The sequence below is a fragment of the Symphalangus syndactylus genome, chromosome 23 (assembly GCF_028878055.3).
Source record: "Symphalangus syndactylus isolate Jambi chromosome 23, NHGRI_mSymSyn1-v2.1_pri, whole genome shotgun sequence".
Lineage (NCBI taxonomy): Eukaryota > Metazoa > Chordata > Mammalia > Primates > Hylobatidae > Symphalangus > Symphalangus syndactylus.
In genome coordinates, this window is record NC_072445.2 from 30220492 (window position 1) to 30246354 (window position 25863).

A 25863-nucleotide genomic window follows, 5' to 3' on the forward strand; every position below is an offset into this window, starting at 1 on the left:
GCGGATCACCTGAGGTGAGGACTTCGAGAACAGCCTAGCCATCATGGCAAAACCGCATCTCTACTAAAAATACAAATGAATTAGCCAGACATGGTGGCATGCGCCTGTAGTCCCAGCTACTCAGGATAATGAGGCAAGAGAATTGCTTGAACCCAGGTGGCAGAGGTTGGCAGTGAGCTGACATCATGCCACTGCACTGTAGCCTGGGCAACAGAGCAAGACTCCATCTCTATTTAAAAAAAAAGAAAAAGACACAGAACTGGCCAAGAAGTATATTTTAAAGTGCTCAACATCACCAATTATTAGGGAAATGCAAATGAAAACCATAGTAAGATATCACCTTACCCCAGTTAGAATGACTGTTACTAAAAAGACAAAAAATAAATGCTGGCAAGGGTGTGGAGAAAGGGGAATTCATATGCTTGATGGGAATATAAATTAGTACAGCCATTATGGACAACAGTATGTCCATAAATGTACTGACAACAGTATATTTAGTATTTTTAAATATTAAATACAGGGCTAGACATGGTAGCTTATGACTGTAATACCAGCACTTTAGGAGGCCAAGGCAGGGGGATTGCCTGAGCTCAGGACTTGAGACCAGCCTGGGCAACAAGGTGAGACCTCATCTCCATTATAAATAATTTAAAAATTAGCCGGACACGTGGCTCGTTCTTATTGTCCTCAGCTATTCGAGAGGCTGAGGCAGGAGGATTGCTTGAGTCTGGGAGGTTGAGGCTGCAGTGAGCTATGATCATGACACTGCACTCCAGCCTGGGTGACAGAGCATGACTCTCTCTCAAAAAAAAAAAAAATTTAAATAGCACTGCCATATGATCTAGCAAACTCACTACTGGGAATTTATGCAAGGTGAAGGAAATCATTATGTGTAAGAGATATCTGCACCCCCATGTTTTAATGCAGCACTTTTCACAATAGCCAAGATGTAGAATCCAAGTGTCCATCAGTGGATGAATGGATGGAGAAAATGTGGTATATATACATAGTGGGATACTATTCAGCCATAAGAAAGAATGAAATCCTGACATTTGCAGCAACATGGGTGAACCTCAAAGACATTATGTTAAGCAAACTAAGCCAACCACAGAAAGACGAATACTGCATGATCTCACTTATATATGGAATCTAAAAATGTTGATCCAGAAATAGTAGAATAGTGGTTACCAGAGGCTAGGAGCAGTAAGGGAGAGGGAGATAGGCAGAGGTTGGTCAACAGGTACAAAGTTACAGTTAGTTAGGAGAAATAAGTAGTAAAATCCATAAAACCACAAGAACCAAGAAAACTCAAGAGAAGACCACACCAGATAAAAGATGCCAGTAAAATTTTAGAAGCTGAAAAGCAGATGGGTGAGTGGTGACTGACTTAAAAATCTGAAAAAAGCTGAACAGTCAGTATCTGTGATGGAGGTGGGCAGAAGACAGGGAGAGAAGTTAAAAAGAAGTAGGCTAAATCACATCAAGAGCAAAAGCTTTCAGGAATTGAACCTGTGAAAGGAATTACGGTAGTACTGGTAGTGTGAAAACTGGAAAACTCATTGAAAAACCTATAGGAAGACACTTTCAGGCCAGGCACAGTGGCTCAATCTTGTGATCCTGGCACTTTGGGAGGCCAAGGAGGGAGGTGTGCTTGAGGCCAGGAGTTTGAGACCAGCCTGGGCAATATAGTGAGACTCTTGTCTCTACAGAAAGTAAAAACTGTAGAGAATCGGTCTTTATAGTTCTTGGAAGGCTGAGGTGGGAGGATTGCCTGAGCCCAGGAGGTCGAGGCTGCAGTGAGCCGTGATTACACCACTGCACTCCAGCCTAGGTGACAAGAGTGAGACCATATCTCAAAAAAAAAAAAAAAAAAAGACTCTTTCAGTTCACAAATTCACAGATACGTTCTTCCAATATATCCTGCAGTTGTCACTCCTTCATCACAGCAGAAGCCAGAGGTTTCCTCTTAGGAGAGGTTGAATCAAAGCTATGAACTCAGGGACACTAGAAACAGCTGAGGGAAGGGGTGTGATTATTTGAGAAAATTCCCTAACATGGAAAACAGAGATCAAAACAAACAAACAGAAAAAAAAAAAAAACTCAGAAGAAACAGAGATAAGTTAGGGAGGAGAAGAGAACTCCACTGAGAAAAGATACTGCATTCTTGAAAAAAAGAATGGGGTAGTTTTAAAAAGAAATATTCAGCTGGACGTGCTGGCTCACGCCGGTCATCTCAACACTTTGGGAGGCCAAGGCGGGGAGATCACTTGAGGTCAGGAGTTTGAGACAAGCCTGGCCAACATGGTGAAACCCCATCTCTACTAAAAATACAAAAATTAGCCAGACATGGTGGAGCGTGCCTGTAGTCCCAGCTACTTGGGAGGCTGAGGCAGGAGAATCGCTTGAGCCTGGGAGGCAGAGGTTGCAATGAGCTGAGATTGTGCCACTGCACTCTAGCCTGGGTGACAGAGTGAGACTCTGTCTCAAAAATAAGTAAATAAATAAAAATAAAAATTAATACAATAAATTTCTAGAACTGAAGGACACAAATTTCTAGATTGAAAGATACCATTAAAATACAGATAAATTTATTTGCTAAGTGTTTAAAACTTTTACCTATTTTTTATTTTTTTATTATTATACTTTAAGTTCTAGGGTACATGTGCACAACGTGCAGGTTTGTTACATATGTATACATGTGGCGTTTTGGTGTGCTGCACCCATTGTTGTAGAGGTTCCATAGCATAGTGGTTATCACGTCTGCTTCAAATTTACAAGAAAAGATCAAACAACCCCATCGAAAAGTGGGCAAAGGATATGAACAGACACTTCTCAAAAGAAGACATTTATGCAGCCAACAGACACATGAAAAAATGCTCATCATCACTGGTCATCAGAGAAATGCAAATCAAAACCACAATAAGATACCATCTCACACCAGTTAGAATGGCCATCATTAAAAAGTCAGGAAACAACACTTGCTGGAGAGGATGTGGAGAAATAGGAACACTTTTACACTGTTGGTTGGACTGTAAACTAGTTCAACCATTGTGGAAGACAGTGTGGTGATTCCTCAAGGATCTAGAACTAGAAATACCATTTGACCCAGCCATCCCATTACTGGGTATATAACTAAAGGATTATAAATCATGCTACTATAAAGACACATGCACACGTGTGTTTATTGCGGCACTATTCACAGTAGCAAAGACTTGGAACCAACCCAAATGTCCATCAGTGATAGACTGGATTAAGAAAATGTGGCACATATACACCATGGAATACTATGCAGCCATGAAAAAGGATGAGTTCATGTCCTTTGTAGGGACATGGATGAAGCTGGAAACCATCATTCTGAGCAAACTCACAAGGACAGAAAACCAAACACTGCATGTTCTCACTCATAGGTGGAAATTGAACAATGAGAACACATGGACACAAGGCGGGGAACATCACACACCGGGGCCTGTTGTGGGGTCGGGGGAGGGGGGAGGGATAGCATTAGGAGAAATACCTAATGTAAAACTTTTAAATGAATTTTATTGTATATATTTAAGGTATACTATACAGTATGTTTTGAAATACATATAGATAGTGGAATGGTTACCATAGTCAAGCAAATTAACGTATCCATCATCTCACATAGTTACCCACTTTTTTCTTTCTCTTTTTGAGGCAAGAGCTTAGCATGAAAGCAATCAGTTGAGACAGGAAAACAATGTAAATACCTTACTTTCAGATAAACATCGCCTTGTTTTCCCGCAATAAATGAGACTTTTTTTTTTTTTTTGAGATGGAGTTTCGCTCTTGTTGCCCAGGCTGGAGTGCAATGGTGTGATCTCGGCCCACTGCACCCTCCACCTCCTGGGTTCAAGCGATTCTCCTGCCTCAGCCTCCCGAGTAACTGGGATTACAGGTGCCTGCCACCATGGCTAGCTAATTTTTTGTATTTTTATAGAAACGGGGTTTCACTGTGTTGGCCAGGCTGGTCTCAAACTCCTGACCTCAGGTGATCCACCCGCCTTGGCCTCCCAAAGTGCTGGGATTACAGGCATGAGCCACTGCATCTGGCCAAATTAAACTTTTTATTATAAATAGTTATTAGATACTATAAATATTAGCGATAATTAGGTATAGTGGATCAGCCTTTATATCTAAATGTGTCAGATATACTGTCAAAAGTTTCTTTTTTTTTTTTTTAAAGATACTGCCAAAAGCCCAGGAGAATGAATGAAAAATGACTTGTCCAAGGCATAACATTGTGAAATTTCAGAACTGCAGAAGCAGAGGAAAGATCCAATAGCTTTCAGGAAAACAAGCATGCCACATGATAAGGATTAGGATCAGAATGGCATGAGACTTTTCACCAGCAATGCTCAAAGCTCCAAGATAATTAGCAATCCCTCCAATTGTGGAGGGAAATGATTTAAACCTAGAATTCTATACCCAGTGAAATTATCAACCAAGTGTAAGGGTAGAATAATAGTATTTCACCCTTACAAAGTCTCAAAAATGTTCTTCCCATGCTTTCTTTTTCAAAAGTGAATGGAGGATGTGCTCCTCCAAAATGAGAAAATAAACCTTTAAAGAGAAAGACATAGCACCCAGAAAACAGGTGATCCATTTCAGCAGAGTGACAAGGGGGATCCATGAAACGATAGTGAAGGGAAGCCCCAGAATGACAAGTATACAGTACCTGGGAGAAGCTAGTCCAAGTATGGAGGGTGCCGGGAGAGAGATCTTTAAGAAAAATATGAAATTGACAGATGAGATGCTATATCAAAACATACTGAAAATAGATTTTATACCTCTGGCAGGAAGTTTAGAGATATGTTATTGAAAGAAAGTTTAAAAAAAGTAATAAATTTTAAAAATGATACAATTATTAACTCCAAGAAAAATATCATGTTTTAAAGGAAAGGAATTGTGAATAATATTTACATCCCTATAATAATATAACCACAATATTTCTTGAACTAGCAATTCTGTTACAATATAGTGGGATGGTGGAAAAGGAGAAAAGTGTGTATATGTTTACATGTGAGCTCTGTGTGTGTTTCTGAGTGATTGCAAAAGGAGCTGAAAGAGAGCTACATTGTCAGATTATATAGCCGAAAGTCAATAATTATCTGAATATGAAAAGAATTAAGAAGTAATTGTATATTGCACATTACTGTTTAAAACAGTAAGATAAATACCAGAAGAAACAGGTAAATGAATTGGAAGTGGAGGCCTCTAGGATAGGTAATCGGGGTGGCAAGAAATAGGACAGAGGACTGCTGCTTTTCTTTATAAGCCTTATTTTTTTTCATAAAACAATAAATCACTGGCTCATAATAGGTGTCCAGTATCTAGTAGCTACCAATTTTTAAAAATCAGTAATTTCTTTATGCATCAGAAATCACCGTTATATTCCTGAAAGAAAAAAATTCATTCGCATTAATTACAATTATAAAATATCTGCTAATTCCCCTAATAAAAAATGTGTACTCTCTGTGAAGAAAGTATGAAACTCAACTGAGAAATTTACAAACCTAAATAAATAGAAAGACTTGTGGGCCAGGCGCAGTGGTTCACGCCTGTAATCCCAGCACTTTGGGAGGCCGAGGCGGGTGGACCACCTGAGGTCAAGAGTTGGAGACCAGGCTGGCCAACATTGTGAAACTCCATCTCTACTAAAAATACAAAAAAAATTAGCCAGACATTGTCTGTAATCCCATCTGCTTGGGAGGCTGAGGCAGGAGAATCACTTGAACCCGGGAGGCGGAGGTTGCAGTGAGCCGCCCTGGGCGACAGAGCGAGACTCGGGAAAAAAAAACAACAAAAAACAAAGACTTGTTACACTTACAAATGGGAAGAGAAGAGGCCAATTCATCCCCAAAATAATCAATAATTTGAATGTAATCCCAATGAAAATACCAATGGTCCTTTTGTTTTTGCTTTTCTAATAAGTTGACAAAAAATATTCTAAAATTAACCTGAAAGAATAAACAGGCAAGATAATTAAGAACATTCTGAAAAAGAAGAATATGAGTGCCAAACCTGTCAATATTTAATCATATCAAGTTCCAATAATTTAAAGTGCCTGGCTAATGCAAGAATCAACAGATCAATGGAACAGAATGCATATCCTCCAAACAGAACCTAATATATGATTAAGAAACTACCCTAAAAGCAGTGTGGCATAGGAGCAAAGAGGTAGAAATATGAGGAAGCAAACCACCTGAGTTCAAGCCCTGCTCTGCCACCTAGTATCTGTGTAACCTTGTGCAAGTTGTTTAACCACTCTGTGCCTCCATTTTTTCATCTCTAAAATGGAAATAATAAATGTACTTACCTGAGTGACAGGTAAAGCATTCAGAACAGAGCCTGGCACATAGCAAGTATTTGCTGTTACAATGTTTGCTATCACAAGTCAACATGGCCAGCTTTGTAGATGTGTGATGTGCAGTTACACAAGGCCCTGCTCTTAGAAGGGCCCACATACTGATTAAAGGCTCTGCTGTCACCATCTTAAAATTCTTTAGACGTTTTGAACAATGAGCCCTGAATTTTTAGTTTGTGTTGGACCTTGCAAACTATGTAGTCATGTAGCGAGTCCTGCAAGACAATCAGGAAAAGGATGAATTACTCAACAACGTGTTGGGGAAATTGATATTCCAAGCTACCTTCTCATTTCACACCAGGTGGTTCACTAAGAACGTAACTATACAGTTTAAATTAAAACTCCATGTTCTGATTTTGAATGGGAAGTACTGGTTTAAACACATAATAAATTTTGTCTTTAAAAAGTTATAGTTTACCCAAAGCAATGTACAAATTGAATGCAATTCCTATCAAAATACCGATGATATTTTTCACAGAAATAGAAAAAACATTTTTTATAATTTGTATGAATTCATGAAAGACCCTGAATAGCCAAAGCAATTCTGAGCAAAAAGAACAAAGCTGGAGGTATCACTCAAATATACTACAAAGCTGTAATAGCCAAAGCTGCATGGTATTGGCTTAAAAACAGACACATTAGACCAACAGAATAGAATAGAGAACTCAGAAACTAATCCACATACCAATAATCAATTGATTTTTGACAAAGACACCAAGAACATTCACTGGGGAAATAACAGTCTCTTTAATAAATGGTGCTGGAGCCAGGCACGGTGGCTTACACCTGTAATCCTAACACTGTGGGAGGCCGAGGTGGGAAAATCACTTGAGCCTAGGAGTTCGAGACCACCCTGGGCAACACAGGGAGACCCATCTCTGCAAAAACTGTTAAAATGAGCCTGGTGTGGTGGCATGCACCTGTGGTCTCAACTACTCAGGAGGCTGGGTGGGAGGATTGCTTGAGTCCAGGAAGTTGAGGCTCCAGTGAGTCGTGATCACACCACTGCACTCCAGCCTGGAAGATGGAGTGAGACCATGTCTCAAATTAAAAAAAAAAAAAAAAATCGTTCTGGGAAAACTGGATAATTATTTGCAGAATGAAACTAGACCCCCACCTCTCGTCCTATGCAAAAATCAATTTGAAATGAATCAAAGACCTAAATTTAAGACCCCAAACAATGAAACTACTAGAAGAAAACATAGGGGAAACACTCCAGGACATTGGTCTGGGAAAAGATCTTGTGAATCGGACCTTAAAAGCACAGGCAACAAAAGCAAAAATAAACAATCTGACTTAAAAATGGCCAAGACTAGAGGATCACTTGAGGCAAGGAGTATGAGACCAGCATGGGCAACATAGCAAGACCCTATCTCTAAAAAAAAAAAATTTTTTTTTTAATGAGCTGGGTATGGTGTCTTATGCCTTCAATCCCAGCTACTCGGGAGGCTGAGGCGCAAAGATAGCTTGGGTCCAGGAGTTTGGGACGTTTACAGTGTGCTGTGATTATGCCACTTTGTTCCCAGAACCAAGCTGGGTCCAGGTGTTTTATGGAGGCCCAGTAACAGGAAGCAGACAAACTAGGAAAGAAGGGAATTTATCGCTATAACCGGATACAGGGAGAAGGCCAGAGATAATTCCACCAGACCAACTGAAAGTGTTGCAATTTTCTTAGTGCTTATATAGGTTGGGGTTATGTGCCTACGTACAGTATAGCATTGGCCTAAGTCTACTGGTAACTAATTTTGTTTCAACTAGAAGGTCAGAGACAAAAATGCTTGCTAAGTCTGATTAAAAGGGCCCCAGCACCTTCAAGGCCTGTCTACTGTGGTACTGGAGTGATTATTTCTATCTTATCTCCTTTACAGCTTGGTCCAGAGAGCTGCCTTAGACTCTCCAATGAATGTGTTCAAACAGCTGCCTCTGTTACCTTGACTCATCTCAGATACGGGTCCTGGCGCTAGGAATCAAAGACTGTCTCTATTATTTTGGCTTGTTCCAGGTTGGGGAGAAGCCCATGCAAGGCTACTACTGATCATGTTTCATTTCTAGCTTTGATGTCTGGGCACTGATTTCCCTAGGTTTAACTATTTGCTCAATGTCAAGGCAGTGCTGTGGAAATCTGTCTGTGTAACTGGAGTACTATGCAGACCTGTCTGTGTGACTGTCATGTGGGCCTGTCTGTGTGATTGTCAGGGAGAATTGGCCTGCCACAACTTCACTACAGCCTGGGTGACAGATACAGACACCATCTCTTAAAAAAAGAAAACAGAAAAAAAATAGGCAAATGATCTGAACAGATATTTCTCAATAAGACATACAAATGGCCAACAGGTATATGAAAAAGATGCTCACCATCACTGATAACCAGGGAAATGCATATCAAAACCACAGTGAGGTAGCAGCTCACCCCAGGAAGTATGGCTATTATCAAAAAGACAAAAAAAAAATTCTGGTGAAGATGTGGAGAAAAGCGAACTCTAATACACTGTGGGTATGACTGTAAACCAGTGCAGCCACTATGGAGACAGCATTGTTCACAATAGATAACATAGGGAATCAATTTAAGTGTCCAACAACAGATGAATTGATAAAGAAAATGTGGCATATATACACAATGGAATATTATTCATCCGTAAACAGAATGAAATCCTGTCATTTTTAGCAATAGGGATGATCATTATGTTAAGTGAAATAAGCCAGGAATAGAAAGTTAAACACTGCGTGTTCTCATTTGTATATGGAAGCTAAAAAAAAAAAAAGGTTAATCTCGTAAAAGTAAAAAGTAGAACAGAGGATACGAGAGGCTGGAAAGGGTAGGGGGAAGGGAAAGGAAGGGAGAGATTTATTAAAGGATACAAAATTACAGCTAGATAGGAAGAATAAGTTCTAATGTTCAATACCCCTGTGGGATTACTATAGTTAACAATAGTACATATTTTCAAGCAGCTAGAAGGAGGATTTTGAATGTTCCCAACATAAAGAAATGATAAATGTTTGCAGTAATAGATATGCTAATTACCCTGATCTGATCATTATACATTATATGTATCAAAACATCATTATTTGCCTTATGAATATGTATAATTAAAATATTAAATAAAATCAAATTTTAAAAAAGTACTTTCTAATATGGTTCCCTGAGTAGTCCTAGAAACAGGAACTCAATAGCCAAGAGCACTCCTAGCAATTAGATGTGCCCTTGTAATATCATTAACCATTAAAGGGAACGATGACTCCTTGGATAAATGGCTGATTCCATGTCTTCCATACAAAATATACAAAATGAGACTTGTGAAGAAGCTTGAGCAGGAAATATGCAGGAACATCTTGTCATATCAGAAAGCAAGGAAGTTAGACCATGCAGATGTGTCAACTAGAAGAGCTTCCCACAAGCCAAAGATGGGACAGTTTGAGCATCAATAAGAATGACAACCACAATAGATAGACACATATTGTATTAATATATATTTAATGCATGAGTTCACAGTGGTATTCAAAAAAGAAGAAAACGTAATGGTCATCTGAAAACAACCAACTCGTAATTTTGAAAATTGGCAGATACAAAGCAAAATCAAGCATGTATCCTGCCATTACTATATGAAATGAACTTCTGGGTAACCAAACAGTTGATAAGAGGAAGTTTCCCTTTGTAGAACTCCAGCTAATAAATGAAGAAGAAAATAATTAGAATATCACTATTTTACAAGCCATTGTGACATAACGAATCTGTGCAGTGATCATCTGTAGCTGCTAAGATCACAAAAAAGCTAACCAGGCATTAAATACCACCTGATGGAAGTTAAAACACTACCTGAATCTGATCAACACTTCAGATCTAACTACCAATCTACATCAAATACAGGGAACAGGAGAATATGTCAAATACCACCTAAAGGTGCAATCGCAGCAAAATCCGACTGTAGGAAATTCTCCAGGACAAATGACCCAGTTTCTACAATTAATAAATTGCAAGGGAAAAAACTAGGAAGGGAGAGGAAACCTATAGTTTACATGGAAGAGACAGCAACCAATTGTAATGTATAGTCCTTACTGGATCTTGATTCGAACAAACTGTTAAAAAATAAGACCATCAGAGAAGTTTGAACATTGACTAGGGTTTTTTTTTAATGATATTAAAAAACTATTGTTAACTATTTCTGGCTGCAGTAGTGGTGTTAACAGTTATAATTTTAAATACACCTTTTAGAGATGCCTATAGAAGTATTTACAGATAAAAATGAGATGATGCCTGTGCTTTGCATCAAATAATTTGGGGGAGAAAGGGGATCAGGGTATAAGTGGATTGAGACTTACCATGAATTGAAATGGGAGAATTTGCTATTTTTGTTTCTGTTTAAAATTTTCCGTTAAAAGTTTAAAGAATATATCCAGGAAAACAGCTTACTTATGAAAAGATATTTAAACTCTACAAAATTATTGGTGAATATTTAACTAATCTGAGTGATGAATGACTTTCTAAGTATAAAATAAATGGATAATATACTAAGACTGCTACTTTCAACTAAAATGAAAATTTAAATTGTGTGTGCTTAAAGCGTTATAAAATTAAAAGATAAACACTTTGAGAAAAATATTTGCAACTCAAGAAAAATAAAAGGTTGAAATGCTTAATATATAAGGGAATTAATAATAAAGCTAATACGTTCTGCTTATAATGTGCTAGACACTCTTGTAACCACTTTACAAAAACCATTTAAGTTCTTATAAAATAGAAAAAGTACCAATATCCCATGCTCCAATAGATAATTGATAGAAGAAATTCTAATAATCAATAAACAAATTATATTTAAATTCACAGTAATTAAATAATTGTAATTTAAAATGTACTAAGATTTTAACCTATCAAAAAAATGAAGATTGTTGTTACTGATTAACACCACTTGTTGGTGGCACAGTGAAATGGCCAATTTCTTGTATTGCTAGTGGGAGTGTAAGTTGGAAAAATCTTTCTAGAGAGCAATTCAGCAATATGAATTGAATCTCGAAAGCATTTATACCTCTCAATACTATTATGCTCTCAGGAATTTATAGCATTGACATGATCAGAGGTGTGTATGAAAATGTAGATGCAAGAAGGTTTATCAAAGCTTTGTTTGTAATAAAGAAAAATTGGGCCTAGCAAAGTGGCTCCCCACTGTAATCCCAGTGCTTTGGGAGGATCACTTGAGCCCAGGAGTTTGAGACTAGCCTGGGCAACATAGGGAGACTCCATTTCTACAAAAAATAAAAATATCAGCCGGGCACAGTGGTGCACACCTGTAGACCCAGCTACTTGGGAGACTGCGGTGGGAGGCTTGTTTGAGCCTGGGAAGTCAAGGCTGCAGTAAGCTGTGATCATGCCACTCTACTCCAGCCTGGGTAACAGCAGGGCCCTGTCTCAAAAAAAAAAAAAGAAAAGAAAAAGAAAAGAAAAAGGAAGAAAGAAAGAAAAGAAAAGAAAAAGAAACATTGGAAGCAACCTAATTTCCAAGTGAGAAAAGAAGCATTTAAAGAAGTTACAGGACTGGGCGTGGTGGCTCACGCCTATAATCCCAGCACTTTGGGAGGCTGAGGTGGGCAGATCACCTGAGGTGAGGAGTTCAAGACCAGCCTGGCCAACATGGTGAAAGCCCATCTCTACTAAAAATACAAAAATTAGCTGGCATGGTAGTATACACCTGTAGTCCCAGCTACTTGGGAGGCTGAGGCCAAAGGATCGCTTGAACCTGGGAGGCGGAGGTTGCAGTGAGCCAAGATCATGCCACTGCACTCCAGCCTGGGTGACAGAATGAGACTCTGTCTCAAAATAAGTAAATAAATAAATAAGTTACAGAACATGAATATATTGGATATTAGGGAAAATAGCCCATCGACAGGGAATGGATACATTAATTATGAAGTAATGAAATGTTAGCAATAAAAAGGAATGAATTATGGTACACACAACATGAATGTCTTAAAATATTATGCAGAGAAAAAAAGACAAAAAAAGAATATACTGTTTGAGTTAATTTATATGGAATTCTAGAACAAGTAAAATTTATCTACAGCTAAAGAAGTCAGATTAGTGGTTGCTTCTGAGGTAAGTCCAAGGATTGATTTAGACAGGATGTAAAGGAACATTCTGGGAGGATGGAAATGTTCTATATCTTGATTAGGTGTGTTTTAAATGGGTGCACCCATTTGTCAAACTCATCCCCTTTACCTATGTAATTTCTGCTCAGACTTCATGTAAGGTTTTGCCTTTAACTGTATGTAAATTAGGCCTTAAAAACTCGTATTTTCCAAGAAGATTTAATTAAACAGGCAAAATATTCACCTTACTATTTTAATTGGAAAAAAAGAGCCATGATACAATGCAATGTATACAGCATGGTTCTAATTATGTAAAAGAAAATACATTAATAAAAATAGAGATACACAGACAGAAATGACAAGAATGATGTATGCCAGTGAACATGTACAAACACAATTTGAAAAAAATAGTAAATATTCTTGTAGTCCCACTTCATACCAAATTCCCTTTTTCTTCTTACGTTCTAGATTTGGCCTTCATTCAATTCCTCATATGAAGAAGGTGCTATTCCTATGCCTCTAATGACCCCTCATTCTCTACAGCAATTTAATCCCTGCTCAGCCTTAAGTTGTCAGATGAATCCAGACTTCCTCAGAGAAGCCCTGCTTGCCCCACCCAAGTCAAGCCCTCCCATTCCCCAGGCTGAGTCAAGCACCTTATGCTTCTTCTTTGTGGCGTTTAAGAATTGTGATTTTTTATTTTTTGCATATACCTCAAGTAAACCAAACTGCAAAGTTAAGGGCAGTGTCCTCCACATTGCCAAGAGTGCCTAATACTTCTGATACCAACTACATGTTCAGGAGTTTCCCAAAACCACCCTCATATTCAATAATTTGCTATAATAGAAAAACGCACGGAACATTTGTTACAAGGAAAGGATACAAATTAGAATCAGCCTAAGAAAGAGGGCAGACTCTGGGAGGTTTCCACATGTGTGAGGCTTTGGTTGTCTCAGGATGCCTTATGCCCATAGCATCTATATGTGACAATACACATAAAGTATGGTCTATCCAGGAAGCTCACCAGAGCTCTACTGTCCAAACTTTTTATTGGAGCTTCATAATGTAGGCATGATTGATCGGTTGATTGACTGCCCATGTGATTGAACTCAGTCTCTAAATCATATGGTTGGTCTTTCTGGATTTCAAGCTGTGGCCAGCTGCCACCCTAAGGCTATTGCATGTGACTTGGCCCCACCATGAGTCAGCTCATTAGCATAAACTATCAGGCATGGTCCCAGGAGCTCATGATGGGTGGCGAAGACACTCCTGTCAGTCAAGAAATTCCAAGGATTTAACAGTTACTTCCCAGGAACTGGGACAAAGGCCAGATCATTCTTTGAGCAGGGCAAAATTCTTGCTACACAGCCTGGTTTGTAAATAAGTCTCCCCTTCACCCTTCAGACTGTAAGCTCCAAAACGACATGGATCACATCTGGTTTTGCTCCCAGTTTTATCCCTCACACCTAGCGTAGTGGTTGGCAAATACTGAGAATCTGTATAACATGGACTTGGGAGGCAGCCAATCTGAATTTGAATCTTGGCTCTTCTCTTCACTGTGTTTGACTCTGGACAAATTAATTAACTTCTTGTTGCCTAATTTACTTCATCTGGAAATGAGAGGTAAAGATAATACCTATCTCAGAGAGTTGCAATGAGTATTGGATGAAAGAACATCAGTTAAGATCTCAGAATAGCGCCTGGCACAGAGAAAAAAAAACTAGATAAATGTTTAATATTATTAAATGCTCAATAAGTAATTACTGATGGAATAAGTATCTGGTACATGAGAGGTGCTTAATAAATGTTTTTGAAAGAACAGAAAATAAGATTTTCTTCTTTAGTAGATTTTCCTTTAGTATAGTACCAGTATACTGATTTGCACATCATTAATTATCCTAAAATTGTAGCTCCATAATATGCTTAAGAAAAGTACAAAAAAAGTTTCAGAGTTTTTTCACCTCTCCAGCAGGCTGTGCCCTCAACCATATAGTGAGGAACTGAATTAGACAAGGTTCAAGATCTCTTCCAACTCCAACAACATGTTATTTGTCCTTAGGAAACAAACTAGATATAACAACAGAGAAGACCATTTTACATGGAGGCATGAAAACTTTGAATGTGTAAGTTTCCATTTGAAAAAAGGAACAAAGAAAATATTCCATTGATTATCAAAATTCATCTTTAATATATCACAACACAGGTTTGAATTGTGGCAGTGCATTTTTAATAATTTGATGAAATTTGACTCCCTTGTAAACCATACACGAAGGTCATAGAAAATTTATTTTCATCTTTGAGAAATGGCTAGTTTTATCTTGGCACATAAACAGGCCTAATGTGAGCTTCTAGAAGGTGATTGATAATAGAATCAGTAATAGCTCCAAACAAGAGATTCAACTCAACACCTTCAGATAAAACCCCTAGCAACTAGAAAAAAAAGAATCAACTTTTAAAACATCCTTTTTAGTTACAAAGTAATGCATATACATTTAACTGCAATGACCAAATGTTTTTTAATTGCTTTATTATTATTAAGCAATTACTAAATTATGTAATAATAAAGGTAAATATGTTCCAAACACCTTGGAACATGTGGTATTTGTAAAGCGTACCTTTTCTTGCCATTTTAGTGTTACCACAAGCAGTCACCCAGTTTGAAGAATTGGTTGGCATGGCCGAGGCTCTGCTTAAGGGTGGGGGAACCATGTCTACATCTGCATCCACCCTCTGGAGAGCAACAAACAACTCCTCGCCAGATTCATTTGCCTCAACATGCAGTAATTCTAATTCTAACTCCAGTTCACCAGTTTCCTCAAAGCCTGAGGAAGAGCATCAGACTGATGAGAAACAGGTCAGTTGTAATACCCGCCTTACTGTTCTTTGGAATATGGTTAAATAAAAAAATTTAAATAAGCGTAGAAAATGATCATTGTTTTATCAGATAACTATTGGATAAAATAGTTTTATTCAATAGGAATATTACAATTCTTAAGTACCACAAAGAAGAGGCATAAGGTGGCCAGGCATGGTGGCTCACCCCTGTAATCCCAGCACTTTGGGAGCCTGAGGCGGGCAGATGATGAGGTCAGATCGAGACCATCCTGGCTAACACAGTGAAATCCCCTCTCTACTAAAAATACAACAACAACAAAAAAAATTAACCGGGTGTGGTGACGGGCGCCTGTAGTCCCAGCTACTTGGGAGGCTGAGGCAGGAGAATGGCATGAACCTGGGAGGTGGAGCTTGCAGTGAGCCGAGATCGAGATAGCACCACTGCGCTCCAGCCTGGGTGACAGAGCGACACTCCGTCTCAAAAAAAAAGAAGAAAAAGAAGAAGAGGCATAAGGTGCTTGACCTAGCCTAAGGAAAGGGAAGGCAGGGCTTGACTTAGGAGGGGCAAGAAGGTCTTCTCTGAGGAAGTCAAGATCAATCTGAGAACCAAAGGCATAAAACTGTTGTCCTTTTATAATAAAAACTAATATTTTTGAAACAAATACCCAGTTTAGTAAATTAAAGCAAATTGGGTACAAAGATAAAGTTATTAAACTTTAAAATTCTTATACCAGTGACAGAAGGATACCTATGCACTCAGGGTTATACAATTTTATATCATTGAGAGGTAAATTTCAGCCTCAGCATGTTGGCTGAACACAATTCTTTTTCTGTTTTTGTTCTTAATCAAGACACAGATGCTAAAAAGACATGAGTTTTGTTAGAATCAGGTAGCCTCAGTAAGTATACCATCAAAAATGATAAATATTAACTAACAATCTGGCATTCAAAATATTTGAATCTTAGTGTATCAGTTACCTATTGCTATATAACACATTATCACAAATTTAGTGATTTCAAATGACCCAAATTTATTATCTTAGAGTTCTGTAGATCAGAAGTCTGGTACAGGTCTCACTAGACTGAAGTCAAGGTGTTAGCAGGTGCATTTCTTTCTGAAAGCTCTAGGGCAGAATCTGTTTCCTGCTCATCCAGGCTGTGGTAGAATTCATTTTCTTGTGGCTGTAAAACTGAATTCCCCATTTTCTTGCTGGTTGTAAACTGAAGGCCATTCCCACTTCTAGAAGTAATCACATTCCTTGGTTCACAGCCCACTTCCGCCATCTTCAAAGCCAGCAACAGCAAGTGAAGTCCCTCTCACACTTCAGATCTTTCCTCCCTCTTCTGTCTCTTTTTCCTGATCTACTCTTCTGCTTCCTTCCTCTGCTTTTAAGAACTCATGTGATTAGATTGAGCCCACCTAGGTAATCCAGGATAATCTCCCATCTCAAGGTACTTAACTTTAATCACCTCTACAGAATTGTTGTTGCCCTGTGAGGCAACATGTTACAGGTTTCAGGGATTAGGATGCGACCTTCCAGAGGGCCATTATTCTGCCTACTACATTTACGATGAAGCACTGAGTATGGGACTAAGCCTGAAAGGACCAAATCCAGTTTACATGATAAGAATTTGTATACGCCCTTTAACAAATACCTCATAAATATTGAAGAGTATCACAAAGATAACACTTAAATCTAATCCCTGACATGTAAAATATATATTAAATTAAAATGTAAAATATATATTAAAATATATATAATACCTTATCTTAAAAAATGTTGACATTGTTTTCTTTTATGCCTTAACTCAATTAGTAACGTATTTCTCCATATAGCACTTTTCCCAACTTTAACTCTCTTATCTTTTTAGTTCCAGATTGAAAAATGGCAGATTGCCCGTTGTAACAAGAGCAAGCCTCAGAAGTTTATTAATGATTTAATGCAAGTACTTTACACAAATGAATACATGGCCACTCACAGCCTGACAGGGGCAAAATCCTCTACTTCAAGGGACAAAGCTGTAAAACCAGCTATGAATCAGAATGAAGTCCAAGAAATCATAGGTGATAATATGATTGCATTATATTGTCGTATGAATTTTAAATCATGTTATCACTTAAGGTCAAGATAGTCTTTCATGGTCCTTTTATTTTTTAAAGTTTATTTTTCTAGGAAAGAAAAATCTCAGGATAGTCTAAAGCTCTCATTAAACATGGGAAATTTTGTAGAAAAACTTTACATTAACAATGGTTATTAAAATAAAACTAAGTTTTATATCACCAAAAAGTTTGAATTCATACAATTTATAGCTTTGGAAATGTAAATTTTCACAATCTTTTGAAGTAAAATTTCAATAACAATTTCTTCCTTGCTTTTGTTATATTTCTTGTCTTTCATTCTAGAAAGATAAAGGCTAATTTGACCATCCTATTTATGGTTTTTAAATTAATGAATCTCCTTAAATATAATCTAGATTATCCAATTAATTTTTTGGCAACATCTGACAAATTTAAGGATTCTCTGAATCCCAGCTCTATATATGTGATTTCTTAACATACAACAATGTCTGTCTTCCTGAAACAAAAAACTACTACTTGTAACAACTGCAGTGAAATTCTTTCCCTTGGCTCACACATGCTGTTAGACTGACTTTAAAAGTTCGAGAACATGGCTGGGCGTGGTGACTCGTGCCTGTAATCCCAATGGTTTGGGAGGCTGAGGCAGACGGATACAGAAAAAGATCAGTCAGAGTTTAGTTGTTTCAATTAATGTTGGGAATGGATAAAAATACATTCCTAACATTTTAGAGCAAGAGTAAATGCTATCATAGGATCTCAGTTGATAATAGAGACCTTCTGATATCTCTTGCTTTACTTAGAAATACCTGCCTATATATTCATCTATTTAAATAGCTCATAGGTGTTTGGGCTACTTTTGTAAAATGGAAACAAAATTATAATGTAGAATACTTGATGTTTTACCTCAGTTCATACCCTAAGCTGCAAAGGACTCATGAAGTTTCTCGTGTGTCACTATTGGTTTTTTACAGGAGTAACAAAACAATTATTTCCCAATACGGATGATGTTTCAATTAGAAGAATGATAGGGCAAAAGCTAAACAACTGTACCAAGAAGCCAAATTTAAGCAAAAATCTTAACTCTCAGGATATTAAATAGATCCTTTTGGTAAGTCTTTTAAATCTTCAGTCTTTTCAATGTGGCAAGAAAATGTTGTAATACTTTTATTTTATTGGAATAGCATTTTCCAATCACTCTACTAGAAAATACTAGTGACCTGTGAAAGGCTAATAGGTATTCCTGGTGGCAAAAAGGGGAGAACTGGGAGCCGGGTTTGAATTTGGAAAATGCTGGGTTCAGTTTTTCTTCCTCAGAACCTCTCAGATATTTTGATACCCTTTTAACATGCTCATGGGCACCAGCAATCTCTAAGAAAGGGATACAGTATGTAGTGTTTTCCAAATGTGTTTTACTGAGGAAATTTTTTCACAGAAATCCTGTTAACTTGGTGGGGATAGAAAGGAGCCAAAGGAAGGACACATGACAATTTAAGAAGTATTTCTCTCTAGGACAGAGGAGATTTAGACCCTTGGGAAATCTGAGGTACATCGATGAAACTGAACTCACAGCTCTAACAGTGGTCTGACATTTGCACAAACTATTGGCTGAAGTGTGCAGCGTTCTTCTCCACCATCCTGCATGTTGCTTCTCACGGTCTTTAAATTTTTTAATTTGTTGTTATTGTTTAATAAGGATTTTTACCAAGATGCATGTCCTATACTAAGAAAAAGAATAATTTTTTAGTGAGAGTTCTAAAGTAAATAGGCTTTCTAATCAGGCCTTGACCCAGGCAAAACTGTGAAGTGGAATTTTGCCACCCACTATCCTGGCTAGCTCACTTTTACTTACCCCTCCTCTCTCTCTACTATTTTGATGGAAAATATGTGAAACCATGTGTATGATTGTGTTAACATTTTCATTGATTAATAGAGGCGTGTGGGTAACACATGAGGGTAAGGCCCACCACAGATATTCCCTTTTTTCCTTCCATTTTCCTTCCACTTCTATCTTTGACTTATACTTTGCCTGTCCTCTGCCTAATACCAGCCACTTTTGAGACCATTTTACTTGACTTCATTTCTTCTCACCATGTTTTAAATGAGATGTGGAGCTGAATGTAATGCAGTAATCCCCTGCCCCAAACTCCCTACACATTACTACCACTCCCATCCTCTGCAAGAGTCCCTTATCTATTTTGCTACACAACCAAGACGAGCTCTGCCGAGAGTCAACAATGTCTGTCTTCCTGAAACAAAAACATAAACAAATCAAAAAACTACTACTTGTAACAACTGCAGTGAAATTCTTTCCCTTGGCTCACACATACTTTTAGGCCGACTTTAAAAGTTAGAGAAAATGGCTGGGCGTGGTGGCTCACGCCTGTAGTCCCAGTGGTTTGGGAGGCTAAGGCAGACAGATACTTGAGCCCAGGAGTTCGAGACCAGCCTGGCCAACATGGCAAGACCCCGTCTTTATAAAATACGGAAAAAAAAAGTTAGCCCAGCGTGGTAGTGCACACCTGTAGTCCCAGTAACCCAGGAGGCTGAGGTGGGAGGATAGTGAGGTGGAGGCTACAATGAGCTGTGATGGTGCCACTGCACTCCAGCCTGGGGGACAGAGTGAGACCTTGTTTCCAAAAAAAGAAGTTATAAAAGATAAGGTTACCTGTATCTTTTTTCTCCAAGTGCTTATAAATTTCAGTAGACTGTGACCTCACAACTTTTCAATTATTAGATAATTGCTTAAATATGCCCTTAGTACTTCCCATTTTGACATGAGGTTACCCACCCAGTTACCTTGATGTATAATGACCAAGTTCTCTATTTTTTTTTTTTTTTTTTTGAAACAGGGTTCTCACTTTGTTGCCCAGGCTGGTTTTGAACTCATGGGCTCAAGCAATCCTCCCACCTTGAACTCCTCAAGTGTCAGAAAGCACTCCACCCAGCAACTAAGTTCCTTGTCTTTTCTTATTTTTTAGTTTTGAAACGGAGTCTTGCTTTGTAGCCCAGGCTGTAGTGCAGTGGCACGATCTCTGCTCACTGCAACCTCTACCTCCTGGGTTCAAACAATCCTCCCGCCTCAGCCTCCCGAGTAACTGGGACTACAGGCCCGCGCCACCACACACAGCTAATTTGTGTATTTTTAGTAGAGACGGGGTTTCACCATGTTGGCCAGGCTGGTCTCGAACTCCTGACCTAAAGTGATCTGCCCACCTCGGCCTCCCAAAGTGCTGGGATTGCAGGCGTGAGCCACCGTGACCGGCAAGTTCCTTTTCTGAATGGTATGTTACCAGACCTCCAAGTCAAGTGGCTATCTTTTGGGGCACACTGTTATATTTCAGAGGTCTGTAAAGCATTTTAGTATCCTAAACTCTTGGTTTTTTTTAATATTTCTGACTTCCAAGGATAGGCACAAAACTCATCTCTGACTATATCAGCCAGCAGAACGTTAAAGAAGTGAAAGTTAAGAGATTTTTATATGAGTTTTGCTTGTACTTAACAATAGAAGTGTTATTAAATCCGCTAGCTATGGCATTAATTAAAATTGAAACAAGCAACAGACGTTTTGCTATGAACCTTGTGCCTTTTGGACCTGAGCCTGGCTTAATAGTGCCAAGTTTAGACTGGAAATGCATGTATTTTGAATCAGTAATGGAGATTAGCTAGAATGGAATTTTTTTAATTTGCAAATATCTTTCATTTTAAGTATGGTTGAATTCAAATTATTGCAAAAAGACTGAGGAAAATATGCTGGAAAAGACAGGGTCATGTAAGACCTAATTTGGACATGCTTGATGAATTAATCAGATATATCGCCATCTAGTGGAATACTGTTATATTTTTCTGTTCTCAGTCATTTAACTCACAGGAGCCTATGGCCCTGCTGCCACCAAAAATATTCTTTGGAAAAATTACTTTTCTATCATGGTCCCTGTGGTAGACCGTGCCCTCCACTCAGTCCTGAGCTCAGGTTGTCACTGGTGGCTTAGATTCAACAAGGTAACAATTTCCCAGCTATGGCTCAGGTCTGTGAGGGTAAGACCTAAATTCCTCCCTTTTTTTTCATCTATTCTTTCTTATTCCTGTGGCTGCCCTAAAGTTGCCTGTAGCTCTCACATGCCAAGAGCTTGATTTTTTTCCAGCCTGTCTCCATTTTTTACTTCTTTCTTGCAGGCATTGAAGAAAAATGTATTTATCAGATTTACAGAATATTAGGCTATCACCTCTATAATCCAACTAAGTGACAAAACAGCCTTCTCCTGAAATTTCCAAAGCAGCCTCAGGGTATATAATCTCTGGCGTAATGTTGCATAACATATATTATAACTTATAGGTGATCTAATACAGTGGTGCTCAAATGGTGGGGGCGGCGGAGAGGGAGGTGTGATTTAGCCATCTTCCTCCAACACAGGGTATTTAGGAATGTCTGGACAATCAATTTTTGATTGTCAAAACTGGTGGTACTTCTGGCATCCAGTGGTCAGAGGCCAGGGATGCTGCTAAACATCGTTGTTGAATTTGGTTTGCTAGTATTTTGTTGAAGATTTTTGTATCTGGTTCATCAGTGATGCTGGCCTGTAGTTTTGTTTTTTTTTTTGTTGTGCCCTTCTCTGGTTTTGGTGTCATGGAAATACTACTTTGTAGAATGAGTTTGGAAGTATCCCCTCCTCTTCAATTTTTCTTTTTCTTTTTTTTTTTAAGAATTAGAGCAGAATTGATATTACTGTCTCTTCAAATGTTTATAGATTCAGGAGTGAAGCCATCAGGTACTGGGCTTTTCTTTGATGGAAGACTTTTTATTGTAATTTTGATCTTGTTACTCCCTACTGATTTGTTGAGGTTTTCTATTTCTTCATGGTTCAATCTTGCTAGGTTGTATGTGTCCAGGAATTTAACCATTTCTTCTAGATTTTCCAATTTGTTGGCAAAGAGTTTTTCATAATACTCTCTAATGAGTCTTTGTATTTGTGTGGTCTCAGTTATTATGTCTCCTTTTCCATTTCTCATTTTATTTATTTGGCCTTCTCTTTGTTATTTCTTAGTCTGGCTAATGGTTTGCTGATTTTCTTTGCCTTCTAAAAACACCAGCTTTTTCTTTCATTGATCTGGTTTTTTAAATCTGTTTTTTTTTTTTTTTTTTGACTCTGATCTTTCTTATCTCTTTCCTTCTACTAAGTGTAGGTTCCATTTGTTCCTGCTTTTCTAGTTCTTTGAGGTACACTATTAGGTTGTTTATTTGAAGTCTTTCTACTTTTTTGATATAGGTGTTTATTGCTACAAACTTCCATCTAGTACTGCTTTTGCTGTATAGTATAGATTTGGGAATGTTGTATTTCCATTTACATTTGTTTCAAGAAATTTTATACTTTCCTTCTTAATTACTTCATTGGTCATTCACGAGCGTGTTATTTAATTTCCATGTGTTTATGTGTTTTCTGAGACCCTCAGGTTATCAGTTTCTAGTGTCATTTCATTGTGGTCATAAAAAATACTTGATATGATTTCTACTGTTTTGAATTTATTGAGACTTGTTTTGTGGCCTAGATATAGCCTATTCTGGAGAACGTGCCATGTGCTAATGAAAACAATGTGTATTTTATAACAGTTGGGTGAAATATTCTGTGAATATCAGTTTGGCCTATGTGATCTATTGTGTACTTTAACTCGTGTTTCCTTGTCAATTTTCTGTCTGGAGGATCTGTCCATTATTGAGAGTGAGGTGTTGAAGTTCCTCAGTATTATTATAGTGCAGTCTGTCTCTCCCTTTAGATCTATTAATGTTTGCTTTATATACTTGGGAACTCTTGTGTTGTGTGCATAGACATTTTTAACTGTTATAGCCTCTTGCTGAAATGACTCCCTTATTATTATAAGTGACCTCCCGTGTCTCTTTTTACAGTCTTTGACTTGTACCTGTTTTACCTGATATAACTACTTCTGCTCTTTTTTGGTTCCCAGTTGCATAGCGTATCTATTTCTACACCTTCACTTTCAATCGATGTGTGTCTTTACAGGTGAAGTGGCTTTCTCATAGGCAACATGTAGTTGGGTCTTGTTTCTTTGCCATTCAGCCATCCTATACCTTTTAATTGGAAAATTGAGTCCACTTACATTCAATGTTACTATTTTTCTTTGAGGCAAGGTCTCACTCTTGTCCAGACAGTGGTGTGATCATGGCTCACTGCAGCCTCAACTTCTTGGGCTCCAGCGATCTTTCTACCACAGCCTTCTGAGTAGCTAGGACTATAGGCACATGCCACCACACCTGGCTAGTAAGCTAGGATCTCACTATGTTGCCTAGGCTCAGTGTTATTATTGATCAGGACTTACTACTGCTATTTTGTAGCTTGTATATTTTCTAACTCCTCTCTTCCTTTCTTCCTTTTGTACTGTCTTCCTTTGTGGTTAAATGATTTTCTCTGGTAATATGTTGTAATTTGTTGCTTTTTATTTTTAGTGAATCTATTAAAGGTTTTTGCATTGTGGTTACTATGAAGCTTATAAAAATATACACATAACAAGTTATTTTTAAAAGATGACGATTTTTATTACAAAGAAGTTTTAAAAACACTTTATAAAGGGGTTTTTTAGGTCTACAGTTTAATTGCATTCACCCCACATTTTGACTTTATGTTGTCTCATTGACATGTTTTTATATTGCCTATCTCTTAATAGGTTGCTGTAGATATTAGTGTTTTGATAGATTTGTCTTTTGAGCTTCGTAGTGGTGTTATGAGTGGATTGTAAACAACAATTACAGTTTTAGATAATTTTAGGTTTGTTTGTATACTTAATTTTACCCGTGGGTTTTATACCTTCAGATGTTTTGTTCTTGCACATTAACATTTTTGTCTTTCAGACTAAAGAGCTCTCTTTAGATTTCTTGTAAGATGAGATTGTTGGTGGTGAATTCTCTCAGCTTTTGTTTCTCTGGGAAAGATTTTATATATCCTTCACATTTGACAGATAACTCTGTTGGATACAGTATTTTTGGATGACAGTTTTTTTTTCCTTTGAGCACTTTGAAAATGTTGTTTCACTCCTTTCTGGCCCGTGTGGTTTCTATTGAGAAGTCTATTGCCAGGTGAATTTGAATTCCTTTTTATGTTAGTTGCTTCTTTTCTCTGGCTGCTCTTAGAATCCTGCTTTGTCCCTGATGTTTGAGAATTTGTTACATGCTTTTGGGTAGTCTTATTTGGGTTGAATGTGTTTGGTGTTCTCTGACCTTCCTGTACCTGCATATTTAGCTCTTCCTCAAGTTTTGGAAAGTTTTCTGTTACTATTTTTTAAAAAGCTCTTTCTACTCCTTGCTTTTGTGTGATTCCATCTTGAATAATAATGATTCTTAGATTTGGTCTTTTGAGTTAATTGTCTGTATCTTGGAGGTGACGTTCATTCCTCTCATTCTTGTTTCTTTTTGCTCCTCTGACTGTATATTTTCAAAAAGCCTGTCCTTGATTTCACAAGTTATTTTCTCCACTTAATCCATTCTGCTATTGAGAGCCTCTAATGAATTTTTCAGTTCAGCAAATGTATTTCTCAATTCCAAAATTTCTGTTTGATTTTTTAAATTATTGCTATCTCTTTGTTAAATGTGTCTGATAAATTTATGAATTGTTTTTCTGTTTTCTGGGAGGTCACATAGTTTCCCTAAAACTGCTATTTTGAATTCTTGGTCAGAGAGTTCACATATCACCATCTCACTGATTTCTTGCTTTGTCTGTATGAAGAGGTCATTGTTTCCTGTTCGCTATTATTTCTCGTGGATCTACATCTATGACTTTGCATTGAAAGACTAGTTATTTATTTCTGTCTTTTTGGTCTGACTTGTTTTTGTTTTTATTGAATATGTTTGCTTATTTGTAATATACCAGTTGATTTTCTCTTTTTTCCCAACTAGGTCACTGCCTCCTTTTTGGCACTAACTGGTGCGTTAAGCCCAAGTTTGCCTCAGTTCTAACCAACAATTGGAGTGCTGCCTGACCTGAATGGGGGATGCCCCAAAGAGGATATCCTGGTTATGTGAAAAGGCTGGCTAGGGATCCATGCTCAGGGGACCTGTGGAACACACCTCTTACAGTGTAGTGCTGCTGGACAGGCACTCTGATTTGGTGCCTCAAGATGATGAGGAAGCTCACTGTCCACTTTGATCTCACTTTTTGCAGTGTAGAAACTGTGAGTCAGAAAGAAATTTTCCTTGTGATTGATGCTGGGGATATTAGGGGAGAGGATTATTATGGATAAGGAAGCCTGAATCTCTTACCACCTGCTTGGAGCTTTTTATTGTTATTTTTTAACTTCTCTGTGGCCTGGGAAACTGTTTCTTATTTGAGTTCTGGGATATTGCTGGTGAAAATCTTGGCACTGTATGTTTGTTTTTGGTTTTCTGTGATAGGGAGTGAAGCCAGCTTGCTTCTACACTGCTATTTTGGAACCAGAGTCTCTCAACAATTTGTATTTTTAATACAAATTTGTAGTAGATACA

The 25863-nt window shown here is 37.9% G+C and overlaps 1 protein-coding gene across 6 annotated transcripts in view; it reads left to right on the forward strand.

Annotated features, from left to right (window-relative positions):
- BEND6 (BEN domain containing 6) overlaps positions 1-25863 on the forward strand; it is an 81071-nt gene that overhangs the window by 52854 nt on the left and 2354 nt on the right. The window contains exons 4-7 of one of the 6 annotated variants that reach the window (XR_010119167.1): positions 15097-15317; positions 17171-17363; positions 18350-18486; positions 25279-25553. Coding sequence is in view for 4 of the 6 variants with exons in the window: in XM_055263453.2 (XP_055119428.1) it covers positions 15097-15317; positions 17171-17363; positions 18350-18477 (542 nt within the window). In the remaining 2 variants the exon portion in view is untranslated. Of the gene's footprint in view, positions 1-8253; positions 8388-14522; positions 14587-15096; positions 15318-17170; positions 17368-18349; positions 18487-25278; positions 25554-25863 lie in introns of those variants that run through there. The other 5 variants (XM_055263453.2, XR_010119168.1, XM_063632855.1 and 2 more) reach the window with 5 other exon arrangements.